Source organism: Podarcis vaucheri, assembly GCF_965113315.1.
Source record: "Podarcis vaucheri genome assembly, chromosome: 4".
NCBI classification, from domain to species: Eukaryota; Metazoa; Chordata; class Lepidosauria; order Squamata; family Lacertidae; genus Podarcis; species Podarcis vaucheri.
The window spans coordinates 71,644,009-71,659,119 of NC_138762.1; the positions used below are offsets into that span (position 1 = coordinate 71,644,009).

Here is a 15,111-nt window from a genome sequence, read left to right on the forward strand (position 1 = left end):
TCATTTCTGTATGTGTCTTGTCTCCCAGTCAATATATTGAGGACATTCTTTTGTAAAGCACCAGTCTCAGTTCTATTTATTTATTGAGGGATTTCAGGAAATACATTATGTAAGGTTAAATAGCTGAAATCGAATTGCTTTGTTCATCTTCTTGGCTAAAATGTTTGATGTTTAGGTGGTCACCATCAATACAGTTTCTTTTTGTACATGTTAAGTGTGTCCAACTTCTGAAACTTCATCTAGTTTCCCTACGCACATTAGAAGTGATGGAGAAAAAGAGTAGTTGTTACATTTTTACTTTTTGATAGTTAGCTTCCGTTCTCTGCTGCATATCATATTCAATTTGCAGTGTACAAAATCTTTGCCAGTCTAGCTTCAGTTACCCTAATCTGCTCATGTGAATTTTGTGGTTTCAGCAGTTTATATTCACTCGCTCTTTCCGTTACCACAGCTAGTTTTAAATTCACACCTTCAGCTACTTTGGGACTTTTAATATTTTCTTGACTTTCCTTCTTCCTCTTTTGTAGATCATATTTCTGAGAAATGTGTTATCTGTCCCATCAACCCCCAATTGATTTTTATATTTTGTATTGGCAGTTTAGAAGCAGAGGTCTAATCTTTGTAGTCTTGACACTAACAGTGTGCTTTATATTGCAAACAGCCCTGTGAAGGTAGTCTAGAATTATTATTATTATTATTATTATTATTATTATTATTATTATTATTAAACAACTTTTGTGTGACACAATCTTGGCAGGTGGTGGTACTGATGGGTTTAAGGTGACCTTCTTTGTAAAGCTTCATTTTAATAGTTAGCTCATGAGAAACTGGCATGTCCACTGTCCTAGATTAGCTTAACTAGGATTTTTTTTTGTAACTCGTTTAAAGGGATTCTACCTTAAAATGTGTTCGTGAATCACATTCTCCTATGTAACACATTCTCCTATGTAATCTACAGAACTGATAGAGTTATCACTACAACTCACTTTAAAAACACTGCTTTAGGGCTGTCTAATATTTCCTGTTTCTTCAGCAAATAGCAGAGAATGTAGTTATGTGAGGTCTGCTGTCCATTTCACCTTTGAGGTTTCCCCCCACATATTCTGTTCCAGTTTAGTTAATTTATATTTTTTGGATTGGCTCTTGTATATACAACTTATCGTTTTACTAACTACTGCTTTGGTTGGCTCTATATAAGGCCTAGCCAAATATTGCATTTATTTGAATGTTCAACTATTCGAATAATATGAATTCATAATGGCTGCAATTCATTTTGATTCACTTTGGCTATGAATATATTTCATGATCTTCCAAGGGAATTTTTGGCTTCTTTGAGAAAGAAGCAGAAAATAAGTGAATCTGAGAGGAGAAAAAAGTGATTTATTTTTTCCAGTTCATTATTTATGTGAAAAGGAAGGACTGGCAATAAATAGTAGTACTGTTTGATCATAGTCTTGTGTGTTTATATTTAATCTACATTTGTAGAGATTCCTCCCCAAAATATTGGGTCTGAAGTGGGGGCATGCCCCGCCCCAAATGTGCATGTTCTCAGGCATGCTCCAACAATGTCTTTATGTGGCTGAGCAGCTTTTAAAAGTGGTTGCATGTAGTTTTCAGTTGTGGCTCATGCCAGATCTTGACCTCTTCAAATATGATAAGCCCTGAATGGGACCGAAGCTGTCTAAAAAAGTTAAATCCAGATGCTTAAGAAAGGGGCAATTTCTGATTCTTAGGATATAGCTACACCACATTTTTATACCATTTTTAACCACAACTCTCTACATCATTCCTCTTCCCCAAGGAACTCGGGAATTGTAATTTAATGGGATGTCTTACAGTATGTGTACTTTTCTTTTTTTAAAAACCCTACACTTATGGAATAATTTGCAATATCCTGTGAATTCAATGAAATCAAAGCAATGCCCTTCACCAATGAAAACACAAATTTCCCACTGACGTTTGTTTTGCAGAAGAACAGGTATCTATAGCTGAGAAAGCAACTGATGCTGCCCCATCCTTTAAAGGAAGAAGACCCACTCGTCTTCTTGAAATCGGAGTGCCTTTTTATCAAGACGATCAACTTCAGGTGAAAGTCTATTGGAAGAAAACAGAAGGTGGGTAAAAATCTATTTGAAATCCAGATAGGTTCATGGTGACCCAACTACAGAAGGACTTCTGCTAGATGTACAAAGTTTGATTGGCATTTTAGGAGAAGGATAATAAAATCTTCTGGGAATTTGTGATGAGAGCAGTTGTGGACTAAATATACTCTTCGTTACATGTGAAGAAACTGAATTACAAGTCACAGAACCACATTTTAACTACAGTACCCTTTTGAATTATTTATATTTGCATTGTCCCCGCCTTTTCAGTGGGCTGGGTACTAATCCAGCTGTCCGACCTGCCATATTTTCCAGCAATTTAGTGCAAATTTAGTGACTGAGATGTTGTATTGAGACCAATCATAGGACCTTTTGTGGAAACCCCTTTGCAGCCTACAACAAAGCTTTGTCCTGCCTCAACAGAAAGAAAGGTTCTGTGTTTTGATGTGATTCTTTACGGAGTTAACTAGGGTATATGTTTAGTTGTAAAACTCAGAATAGAAAACTAAGCGTTGTAGCCAACTAAGTTCTACTCAGAGTAAACCCACTAAAATTAATGAACCTCACTTAGTCATGTCCATTAACTTCAATGGATTTTCTCTGAGTAGGACTGGCATTGGGCAGAACCCAATACATTTCTATCAAAATACAGTATAATTGGAGGCATGTTTAATGTGCTTCCTCCTTGAATGCTATCTGTACTATCGAATATGCACTATAAAAGCTAAAGCTGTTATAAAGTGATGCAAACTAAAATGCAGATTTAATTAAGCAGTAGAACAATTCTACTCGGTGATTGAATTATAGAAGCGTTTTAAAACTACCGTATTTTCCCCTCTATAACACGCAGATTTTTTCTCCTAAAAAGGAAGGGGAAATGTCTGTGCGTGTTATTGAGCGAATGTGTGGTCCCTGGAGCCGAAAAATCAGGCAAAAATCAAATCGCGCTTCACGGAGAAGGGAAACCTGAAAAGAGGAAGCGGCTGCTTTCCTGCATTCTGCCTCAGGGTCTTACTGCCCACCCTTCCCTGTTTCCTTGCTGTGTTTGCTGAAACGGAACAAAGAGCAGGGAAAGCCCCTCCCCTCCAGGCAAGCAGAGGGGAAAGCAGAGTTCTAATTCCTCTCGGTGCTGCTGGGGGAGAGGGAGAGAGAGAGGGGGAGGGAGAGAGAGAGAGAGAGAGAGAGAGAGAGAGAGAGATATGGCTGGCTTGGGTGGGGAGAAACTTTTGCCTTTCTTTCCTCCCTCCTGTTAAATCCCTCTCCTGCATTCTTAGCCAGCTGCTTCTCTGCACACCCCTCTCATGTCCCTTCTTTGTTTTTCCTTCGCTCCCCACTTAAAATGTGGTTACAAAGCATAGATCCATATGGATCCTTAGGATCTTTGCATTGGGTCACCCCAAATTCACCATCAGATCACATAGCATGTCCATGGCTACAGCCTGCACCAAAAAAATCACGCACCCACTGTCGCCTGGGGCTGCAATGGTGCAAAAACGTGGTTACAAAGCATGGATCCACAGGAATTCTCAGGATTTTTGCATTGGGTCACCCCAAATTCACCATCAGATCACATGTCTGTGGCCACAGCACGAAGCACAAAAATGATACATCCACTGTTTCATTCAGAATGCTTTTTCCCTTGTTTTCCTCCTCTAAAAACGATGTGCGTGTTATGGTCAGGTGCGTGTTATAGAGCGAAAAATACGGTAAGTTGTGGATTTAGCCAAGCAGTGCCAGATTTAGGGTGGTGCGGGTGGTTCCTATATTTATACAAGTACCTATTGAGAGTACAGAAAATACTATGTAAATAAGAAATATGAGGTGGGGCATATTTTGTCATCACCCAGGGTGCCACATTACCAAAGTCTGCCCCTGAGCCAAGCCAAAGTGGACCAGCACTGTGTTCCTTGACTTTGATTCATTCTTACTGTTTACATGCTTTGATAAGTGCTGTTCATCTGGTAGCTGGTTCTTGGAAAAAAGTTCTTTTAAGATTAAGGTGGCTGAATTGGAGAAATATGATAACGGGCTAAGCATACACCTCTGTCTGTTGTGTGGGAGATTTTATAACTTGGAAACATAATGGTGGGTTTGCGATGCTTGTCTTGACTTGCCTGCCTGCTTAAAATCCATTTCACAACAATGAATTTTGCCATCTTCCTAGCTTTAAATATATATATATATATTATATTTCCCTAAAAACAAAATAAAAACTTAATTAGAATATTATTCCTTATTCCTGTCATTTTAGGTTAATCCGTTAGTGATGTTTGAAGAGCAAGGCTATTTTCCCTCGGGATAATCTTCCTTTTTATGTGACTTCACTGAGTATATTGTAATAGACAACATCCTTTTTTCTTTTTTTAAAGAAACTATTTCCCCCTTATATGAGCTGTAAGTGACTAATGTTGTTGCTATTCACATACAGGGATCTAGGAGTATGTCACTTATTCAGGGCCACCCAGCGAGTTAATTATTGAGCTGGGATTTAAATCTCTGGAAGCCAGGTTCACATATATAGTGCTCTATCCAGTATGCCACACTGCCTGAAAGCATTTGTGGAATGCAAAGAATGCAGTATCTGGAATAGTTTGTTAAAATCTTAATCACATTTTAAAATGAAATTAAGCCTGAAATACTGTTTTTATGATAGCAATACTGTAATACATTCACTTTGGGATGCGTATTAACATGAATAGACACATGCCTGAGGTAGTATAAAAAGTTTAGGAAATATTCATGATTTACTTAGGTATAATTGTCACTGAAGTATATAGCAATTAGGTGAGGACAATGGGTTTCTGTTTTGGAAAAATAAAAGATGTCTTTCATTTGCTCCTTTTGACACAGAGCCGGGATTAGAGAAATGCTGGAGATCCCACAAACAGCCTGAATTCAACCCTTGTCAATGAGGGGGTGGGTGGGTGGGGGGTGCTTGCGGCTGCATTTTTTTGGCCATTTTAGCTGTGTGAAATTAGAAATTATGTGCTATTTATGTAACACAGGGGAACTTACTCAAATGCTTTTAACTCTTTGGCACTGGGAGCTGACAACTCTGGGAGTATGTTGCCAGGAACAGATGCATACTCAACTCTCATCCTGAGATGATTAACTGCATGTGACAATTAGGGTCATGTGCAGTACTGAAATTGCTAAAATTAAAGTTTCTCATGTCACCCTCTCTGCTCCACTGTTTGATGAATATAGAATTGGGAGTTTCACATTTGTATGAGAAGCCTCTAAGTCCTTTCAGTGTCAATATCCGCAAGCTTTTAAAGTAAAACGTTTCTTCCCCTAATTTTTAAAGGCTTTAATCGGTTCGTACTTACTGCAGTAATTGTGATCACTTTGCCATTTAAAGTAAGAAGCTTTCTCACCCTTGGCCCTCTGATCTCATTGGTGCTGGGCTAGGTGGAAGGAAGTGGCATGAGAAATCTAGTGCTTATGAAAGCCATGAGATTTTGGAGGCAGTCTGGAGAATTGGGTAGCTATTGGGGATGCACAAGCAAAAAACGGGATCAAGTATTTCTGAAAGGACAGTTCTGATGTGCACAAAAAACTTGAAGGTACTTGTGGATCACCAATTCTGCTTCCTTCACTTCACTCTTTGATTGTTTCCTGAGAGCCCAGCAACTTATGTGCAGCAGCAAGGATGGTGGAGAGAGCACTCCCAGAATATTTTTGGTCATTTTGCCATAAGGACTCTGAGACTAGTAGCCACAGCCCCTGTGGGAGAAGACACATGCTGAGGTTATGGGAGTATCTGCTGCTACTACCACCTTCTTTTTCTGCCCTGCTCACCTTGATACTGCTCTCAAGTATTCAATAGGGATGTTCAGTTTTGTGAGTACTTATATTCAAACACTCTAGGAGCTATTTAGCTCCCCCCCCCCCCAGTCACCATGAGGTTAGCCAAGTTACGTCAAATGTGGGATGCATATTTTCGTTTTGTGCTGATTATTTTATTATCCTTTGGGTCATTCACTGTTTTCCCCAAAGGCTGCACATGGAGTGTCTGGGGCAACACAATTACCTTTTAATGATAAGTGTTGCTCACACTTAATATGAAACTGTGTACTATACTCAGGCACACCCCGGGTGATTTGTTATATATGAGTATCTCAGAATGATTGCAGTTTCTCAGTGTAGCATACAATGTCTGCTCTTCCCATCTGAATACTTGTAGTGGTTGGATGGTAAACTTTATCTCTGGGTTTTTAATGAAGCAAAATCCACCATAGATCAGCACTGTACCACAACCATCATGCATACATGTAGAGAATCTCCTGTCCTACACTCAACTTGTCCAGTCTTATTTTCAGCAAATGGAAAGGGTGCTAGCTAATAAATAAACCTTGGTTCAACAGTAAGGACTGCACTGGAAATATATAACAAGCTAGAGAGCAAGCATTGCTTGTTGATTGATGTGCATGATTTACACATGGCTTTCATTGATGTGGCAGATTCCAAACCACAGTGGAACAAGCAGTACTTAGTCTGCTGTTTACTAAGAACCTGTTCATGGGCAACTGTGCCTGTGTCATAGGCAGCTTTCTTATACTGAATAAGACAAAATAGATCATCTAATGCTGTCTTGAGCTGAGCTCACCCCATCATTATGCAACTGAAGTCTACCTTAATATGGCCTATAGTGCAACAAGTTGAATTTGATGCTTGGCCACACATGCAGAACATGCACAAATCACTGTGCCATCTAAGACTAGAAACACCTAGAGGTCATCATGGGCAGGCTGTTTTTATGGTCACCTCATGTAGAAGTAATTGTAATAACAGGACCTAATACAGAAATGATTATGTTTGTGAAATCTTGCATTGAAATAAATGTCCAACTAACAATAATAAAAAACACTGAAAAACAGGAATAAAGTATTACACCTTTGGTTTATTGGTTAATTTTTTTTGAGCTGTTGGTACACATATATTGGGTGTGCACCAGCACAAAATGAGGGTGCCATTGTAAAATAGCAGCAAAAAAGAGGTAGACATTTAAAAAATGGGTGTTAGTATTCCATACCAGTGAGTGTCATCACAAGAAAGTTCTCTCTCTCTCTCTCTCTCTCTCTCTCTCTCTCTCTCTCTCTCTCCCTATTTCATGCAGCTGATACTGATCTTAATTAAAGTATTCCCTTAAGCAAGGATTGCTGACTCAGGCCTTCTTAAGGTTTTTGCTTTTGTAGAATCAATAGGAATGCTCATTCATTCATATTGTTCTCTACTAATGAGATATAAAAGCAGTATTCTTTTTAGAATGTCCTCCACACCAAGAAATTGAAATATGTTTCTTTCTTGGGTATAACATGGGTGCATGCAACCTTTCAATGAGAACATGAAGCAAATGGTTCCTTCTCACTATCTGTTTAGGTCTTGTGTGGAGCTGCATCGCAATGCTCTGAATGTATAACAAGTTAGAAAGTTTGCACAGACTCCCTTTGATTATTCACCAAATATTTTGCAAGAGAAGGCTATTCTGTCTTCTGTGGAAATAACAACTGATTCTTACATTTCTGCTATATTATGTATTGGCTTAGCTGTGTCCTTTTTACTTGCTTATGTTTTCCTTTTTTGTACTTGAGATTATGAAATACTTATGAATGATGAGGGACTGGCAGTGATTTTTTAAAAGTTGCAAGTTATTTTAACGTGTAAATAGTATTTTCCTATTTTGTTCCATTAAGATGCCAGCAGCAGGAGCAGATATCATGTCCAATGGTTCCCAGAGTCTTGTTTGCACAATGATACAAAAGGGTCTGAAAAATCCAGTGGTATAACATATGTAAGTAGAACTTTAGTAATCAAAAATTGAAAATAGAAAGAGGGGTATCTTAATAAAGAACATATGGGGGTATGGAAACAATCTTTATAAAAAATCCATTGCATCCAATTCTTCTCGCTGTTTTCAGAGGAGCCACAACAGAGGAAACCTACCTCTCCTGTTATCGCACTTATCATCCTATACCTATTCCCTTCCATATCTAGCACAGACTCCTTGTCCTTACCTTTTGAAACCTCACACTATCTTATGGTCCTTGTTTGTCATTATGCTCGCATCCATGAAATCCTCCATCTCTAGCACCTGAGTCAGCCAAAGATCTCCTACATTAAATGACACTGCTGTTCTTCCTTGCTGCTTTTATGTCTTGAACGTCCCCCCTAATAGATGATGCCTCCTCAGCCCTCCCATCTTCAAAGCACACCTCAAAAGCTACCTATTCTGTGTGGCATGTGACTTATATTCTTCATCTTTATTCCCAACTGTAAGCAAGCAGTAAGAAAATGTAATTGCATTCTTCCCCCCTGTCCATTTGGCCTATGTAAGGTTAGTAGTGGTGTGTAGTAGTGGTTGCATGGAAACTCCTTCCTGACACTGGCAGGACTGCATAGCTGTACTGGTGCAATCACATCGCCCTGATCTCACTACACCCCCACCATGCCCCAGCCATTTCCAGATAAGCGTTAGTGATGCTGGTGTTGGGATGGCAGCTCCGCCACACATGCTGCTACTGTGTAAGACATCAGAAAGAACAAGACTTGCTGATTTGTGATGGCTCCCATAAATTCTAGATGGTCAAGTAGTTTGAGGACTACTCTTCCACTCTGTGTCCTTTGGTTTTAGAGTGCTGTGATGCCATCAAGTAGCTTGGATTTGAATTGCTACCATTATGCTGATGCCACGTAGCCATAACTTTCATTTCCATAACCAGATGCTAGGTGGGTGGTGTAAACTCTGAACTGGGGTTTGGAGATAGTTTGTATCTGGATGATGGTAAGCATACGTTGACTAGGATAGGACAGCAGAAGATGACTTAACTGCATGCTAAGGAAACTAGCCATTTAATTTTTGTAATCTTGTTTTCTAAATCAAAACCACTTTGGCATAGATAGCTTGATGTAGGGGTGGAAGTAAAGATTTAATCTGAAGCAAGGTACCTCAAATGAAAGATAAGAAACTGATTTATATGTAAACTATCTTTTTGTAGGAAAACTATATAATTCTTCAAGACCTGTTATTTTCCTGCAAATACAAAGTTACAGTCCAGCCAGCAAGATCCAAAGGCCAATTAAAGGCTGAAAGTATTTTCTTTACTACTCCGCCTTGTTCTGATCTTAAAGGAAAGAAGCACAAGCACATCAGTTGCCCCACTGAAGGAGGTAAGCAGAGATCTGGAAAACTGGCAGAATTTTTATTTTTATTATTATGTATTGAATTTGTATCACTCCTAATACCTGCAGATCTCAGGACGGCTCACAACATAAAATCACAATATACACAATCTGGTTGCTCTTGAAAACCATTATGAAAGATTAGAATAAAATAAAATTATGAGAGAGTTCATTGTAAATAGGTGTGTTGGCAAGTCAAAGCAGGTGGAACTCTGGGGTGGTGGAGAGTTCTGCAAGCAGTCAGTTCAGAACCCTGAGAAGAATGAACTGTCCCTTACCTATAACCCTCTAGGGAGGGATGCAGGGAGGAAAAGTGAGAATCAGAAAAATAGAGAGGGGCAGAACAAGTAAAAGAATTCTGTGTGTCTATATTTTTTATGTGTCTATGTTTTTAAGCTCGAAAGAAATGCTAATATATTGTTTCTTCTTGTTGTGATGGTGATTTTTGCAGTTCCAGTTGTCCCTAAAGTGTTGGCCAAGCCCGAGAATCTTTCTGCCTCTTTCATTGTCCAGGACATCAACATTACTGGGCACTTTTCCTGGAAAATATCAAAAGTAAATCTTCACCAACCCATGACAGGGTTCCAGGTCACTTGGGCAGAGGTTACAACTGAGAGCAGACAAAACAGCTTGCCCAACAGCATTATTTCCCAGTCACAAATACTGCCAGTAGTAAGTATCTGCTACTTCTGTGTTGTGGGATAGGAGGGAAGACTTGAGGGGACAATAACATATGCACCATTGTAATGAACATCTTTGATCTAGCTAATGCTTTTTTTTTTTTTTTACTGCTCCTATTTTCTTTTAAGGATCATTATGTACTGACAGTTCCCAACCTGAGGCCATCAACCCTCTACCGTTTAGAAGTACAAGTTCTGACAACAGGTGGAGAGGGACCGGCTACAATAAAATCATTCCGAACACCTGACTTGCTGATGTCTCCACACAGTGAGTATTGACAATTTATGGTGAAGTATTCTGAAAGATGTCCAGGTAGTATATCTGTTTACTAGAAGATTATTTGTCCTTCTGAGGTACAAATCACACCTGGCAGGTACTTTGATGCCCATACAAACCTTGATGGAATACCCACTCGAGGTTATTTTTGTTTGTTTCATTTAAACATGGTGGAACCAAACCCTGTTGCCAGAATTCACCATACACCGTGGCCTTGATTCAGTGGCTCAGGTTTGTGCACCAGACTTCTAAGAAGCAGGAGAACTATCGGTGCCGCAATGAGCAGCTTACATGTCTGCCAGCCTTCCACCGCCCAGAAACCTCCCCCCCGCTTATTTAATCTTCAGAGTAATGCAAAAGAAAATATTTTTTTCTTCTACCAACATTAATACAGATTTGTATCAGTCATAGTTGATTTATAATGTTTTCCTTTATAGGACCTCATCTGAAGCAACACCACTCACATCATTATAAGCCACCACCTGAAAAGTACTAAATTGCATTGGATTATTAACTAACTGGAAAAGAACATAACAGAGCTCTTGCGAAAATATCAGAAAAATGCATCTATACTGGACTATGAAATGGTCTGTGCTTTCAGTGGATGCTCATCATTTGAAAAAAATGTTTTATGAACTCCAGGATGAAGTATGCCAGGCAAGGATCACGGTATTCAAGTAAATAGAAACATCCAATGTCTATGAAAATTTAAAGAGTATATGAATATAGTGATTTACCAGCATCATAGCGTACACTGTTTGACATTCACACTCTTCTGTCTTTATTACTGTCTATGTGCATGGTGGTTTTTTTGTATTATAGAGAGTTTTAAATGTATAGATGTAAACAAACATTTATCTGTTATCAATTTACTATATCTCAGATCCTGTAACTATTTGTCAAGAGAAGCAGAATCTGTTGACAGGGCAGTCTCCAGCTACAATACAAGCACAACCACTTTTAGCTGCACAGTATAAATTCCCTTCCCACTTCTATTTCTGTGGGCCGGAGTAACTGTTTAGATGGCTACCACCCACAAATCTCATATTTTGATTGGTTTAATGAAGACCCTTGATGCACTGTGGCAGATGGGAACCCAACCCCCCAGCTAAAGTATTATCATTCATTTGTAAATGCTGCCAATCCCAGATGATCTTGGCAGAAATGTGTGTGCATTAGGAGAAATATACAAGAGGTTTGTTGGCATCCATCTGTCCCAAGAGACAATGGCAGAAGTTGCTGGAATGAGGGGTACAAGGTGCCATCCAAACATCTTAGGGACTCTCCTCCAGATTTGTGTATGGTTTACTCCTTAGCCTTTTCTTCTCCCAAAGATAGCCTGCAAGGCAGTGGAGGTTTATGATCAGAGTTTTCCTTTTCCTAGATGGGCTACCTTCCCAGGTTGATGATCCCCATTTGCCTCTCACTTCCATCTACAACATGTGCAGAAACTGCCTTTTGGACCATTAGATCCATTATTGGTCTTATCTGCTCAATCCACTGGAGCCTGTCTCTGCATGCAGGGGCAATCCCTAACTTACAGAGGCTTTGAGACCCATTGGCTACCATCACCTGGTTTAGCTGGCCAGTTGAAGCCATTTCTGAGGTGTGGCTGCTATCACATGCTGACAGCTTCTAGGACCTACAGGTAAGAGCTGAGTGCAGAGTGAGGACCAAAGTTGGACAAACTACCCCAGAAGGAGCATGGCGTGTCCCACAGCAGAGGTACTACACCTCCCCCAAACAAGAGGTTTAATATCTAAATAATAGTGCATTTTGTGTGCATGCACAAGAATGCTTGTTGCAATCTGTTCTCTTGCCATAAATCAGAGAAAGGAAAACCCTGTTCACTCTGAAGGACATATTTTCACATGGGGAGCTTTCCAGGCCACCTGATAGTGGTTGGATAGACTAGAGGAAAAAAGTGGACTAGGCAACTTGTACCTTTGTACAGGCTACATTCCTGTTATGAAAAAGTCAGAAGTCCACTCCGCCAATATCTCCATCTCTCGGGCAAGCAAGAGACATTATTACAGTTCAAGAACACATTCCAGCCAGGCAAATGCATTTGAGGAGGGTGCAGAGCAAGGACAGTGAGGGGTGTTAACTTTGGGAAGATTTGTGACTTATTGAGAGTTCTGAGGGCTGGATAGAGAGGCCTGAGGTTTTCCACCTCTAATGTAAATGAACATAGAAGCAGATACAGAGAGAGCTTTATGTAGAAATTCCAATACACATGATCCTCAGGATGAAGCTGTTAGAATTACATGTGTTCTTAAATATTCAAATATTGATGTCATTTTATTGAACTAAGCAACACCTCAGAGGATTTTGAATATATTTTTTTAAACGAAACCTCCTTTACTGTGTTATGAAGCACCACAGCCAAACTTTATTAGCCTAAATAATTTCCACATGTTTTCAGCAAAATAGTACAGGGTGACGCCTTCAGATTTACAGTTAATCATTTTTCTCTTGCCCATTTTGCTTTGTAAGCATAAATCAACATGCTTGATAGAAAGTTTCTAGATATCCTGCATGTTAATGAATGCGCAGTTCTGATTTTGGTGATAAGCCCTAGAAGACATTTTCCTTCATATTTTTATGTTTTATCTTCTAAAAAAATAAAATCTAAGCACACATGTTTTTTTTTGTTTTTTTGTTTTTAAAGAGTCTTCATTAGCCCTTCATTTTAAGCTCTGTATTCATAGAGAAGAATAAAAATCTAGGGAAAGGGAAAAGACCCATGGATGGTTAAGTCCAGTCAAACTTGATTATGGGGTGTCGCTTTCCAGTACTTATAAATAAAGAATATCTGAACTACATCTGAAAGTAGTTCCCATAATTTGGGCTTGCCATACGTCAGGAAAATTCCTGACATATTCTGGTTTTTGGGTGTAAAAATGACAGCAGGGAAAATTTTGTGGGTGCCAGGAATGTTACTTTTTGAAATATGGCAACCCTACCATAATTGCCAGGGGATCCGAAAGTGGATTAAGTTCATGGGAGGGTGTAGAATTCTGAACAATGCCTAGTTCATCTTCATGTTCATTCTCTCATCCCACCCTCAGCAGCAGGCCTGGATTTTTAGCTTTCTTTTTCTTTTCTTTTTTTAAAGTAAGCCACTCTATAAAGAAAGCTAGAAAACAAAGTGTGGAGGCAACATTCTAAGGCTTACTAGGCAGATGTCCTTGAATTATTCCTTAGGCATTTATGGACTTGAGCAACAACTCTGTACTTGTTGTTGCAAATACAATTCATTGTTTCAGAGAGGTTACATGTGTTCATCACTTCACCACAGTACCAGGAGAAGATTTTAACACCTATGAAGCAGCCATTACATTTCAAGCATTGCAATCATATATAGCTTTTGTGCCATTTCATATCACCTGGATGGTGAACACAGTTATATGGAGACAGCTTCCAAATATTGAGGGACTGAGAACAGCTTGTATGCATTCAGTTTTCATGTAATGCTTTTTCTTTCTGTTCAATAGATAGAACAAAAACCCACATACATGCTGAGTCCTAATCTCTCCAGTTTGGATTTTAGCCCTAAACTATGGTAGAGTGTTGGATGTGAATGTGGCCAATGCTGTTCAATAGCATCAGTTTATGTAATCAGTTGCAAGTAATCAAGTTAATCACATGTATCAGTGAACATCCATGAGCATGGAGAGTAAAACTTCAGCTGATATCTGTGCAGTTCTGACAGTTAAATAGATACTTAAACGGCATTGAAATCACTGAGTTATATCATTATGCCAGGGCTTGTCTGTGTAGGGATGAGTTTAGCTACAAGAATATCATCTGCCTTCAACCAGATCTTGAAGAATATAGGGTCAGGGCCCAAATAGTTTTATTCCAATGTATTGCCCTTGACAAAAAAGGTGATATACCAGTAAATACTAACTTATTTATTTTCAGAATACATATCCTTTTCCTTAATCCTTTTGTTGTGGCTGTTAAGTGTTCTTAAACCTTTGATTGATACCTGTGGACATGCAAGTTGCTATAAATGTCATATACACTTGCACATTGTAACCAGGAATATGATGCTTATATGTTGTTGCATGTTTTTTATTATAAAAAAATTAAAACTTTATTTAAATTAGTAAATTAATACCTACAGATGTTGATGGCTCTATATGGTTTGCATGCCAAAACTCATAATTCAGTTATAGGCATGAAGTCTATAGCTGTATTACCTCTCTTGAATATATTGGTAAGGTACAATTTGAAAAGTAATTAATAGAGGTTCTATATGTAAAAATATTTTTCTGTTTTATGTAATTATATTGTAGTGTGGAGATAACAAAACTACTTATCTGTTAACTAAATTGGCTGTAGAAATCATGTTTTTACAACAGTCATTTAAAAGTCAGTATTTATTTATATATGTTTTACAAAAGATGGTTCATTTGTGTGTGTCAATGTTACTTAGAATAATCCTTGTAAAAACATTTTGTAAAAAGAAATGTAAATAGGCTGCTGTTTCCTCATTATTTTAATGTTTAGATTTTGTACATAAGTTTAAGTAATAAACTACCCTTCTATATAGAAATTTAGTCTCATGTAATTGTTAATTCATTGAGTCAAAGTTCCTATAACCACAGTTCTCTAGAGAGAGTGGTTGCGATTATGACCTATGCATGGGGCTGGTCATTCATAGCCCCTGTTTTATACTCTAGTCTAATGCATCTAGGGTAGAGAGGGAGGATTAAATTCAGCATACCCACACCCTGCTCTAAACAACTGTGCAGCACTAGGCAGAAGGCATTCTTGCTCTCACTTGGTTTGCTGTTTTCTTAAAGAAACTTGAAAGGTGGTGTGCATGGGCTACACACATTCTTTGCTTCTCAGGAAACTC

General features: G+C 38.7%; 1 protein-coding gene across 1 annotated transcript in view; it reads left to right on the forward strand.

Annotated features, from left to right (window-relative positions):
• ANOS1 (anosmin 1) overlaps positions 1–14,805 on the forward strand; it is a 99,890-nt gene extending 85,085 nt beyond the window's left edge. Inside the window, exons 9-14 of the mRNA XM_082220088.1 lie at positions 1,971–2,114; positions 7,799–7,896; positions 9,101–9,272; positions 9,736–9,956; positions 10,094–10,232; positions 10,679–14,805. Of these exons, the coding sequence (XP_082076214.1) occupies positions 1,971–2,114; positions 7,799–7,896; positions 9,101–9,272; positions 9,736–9,956; positions 10,094–10,232; positions 10,679–10,737 (833 nt within the window). The 3' untranslated portion in view covers positions 10,738–14,805. The remainder of the gene's footprint in view (positions 1–1,970; positions 2,115–7,798; positions 7,897–9,100; positions 9,273–9,735; positions 9,957–10,093; positions 10,233–10,678) is intronic.
• Positions 14,806–15,111: the final 306 nt, after the last annotated feature.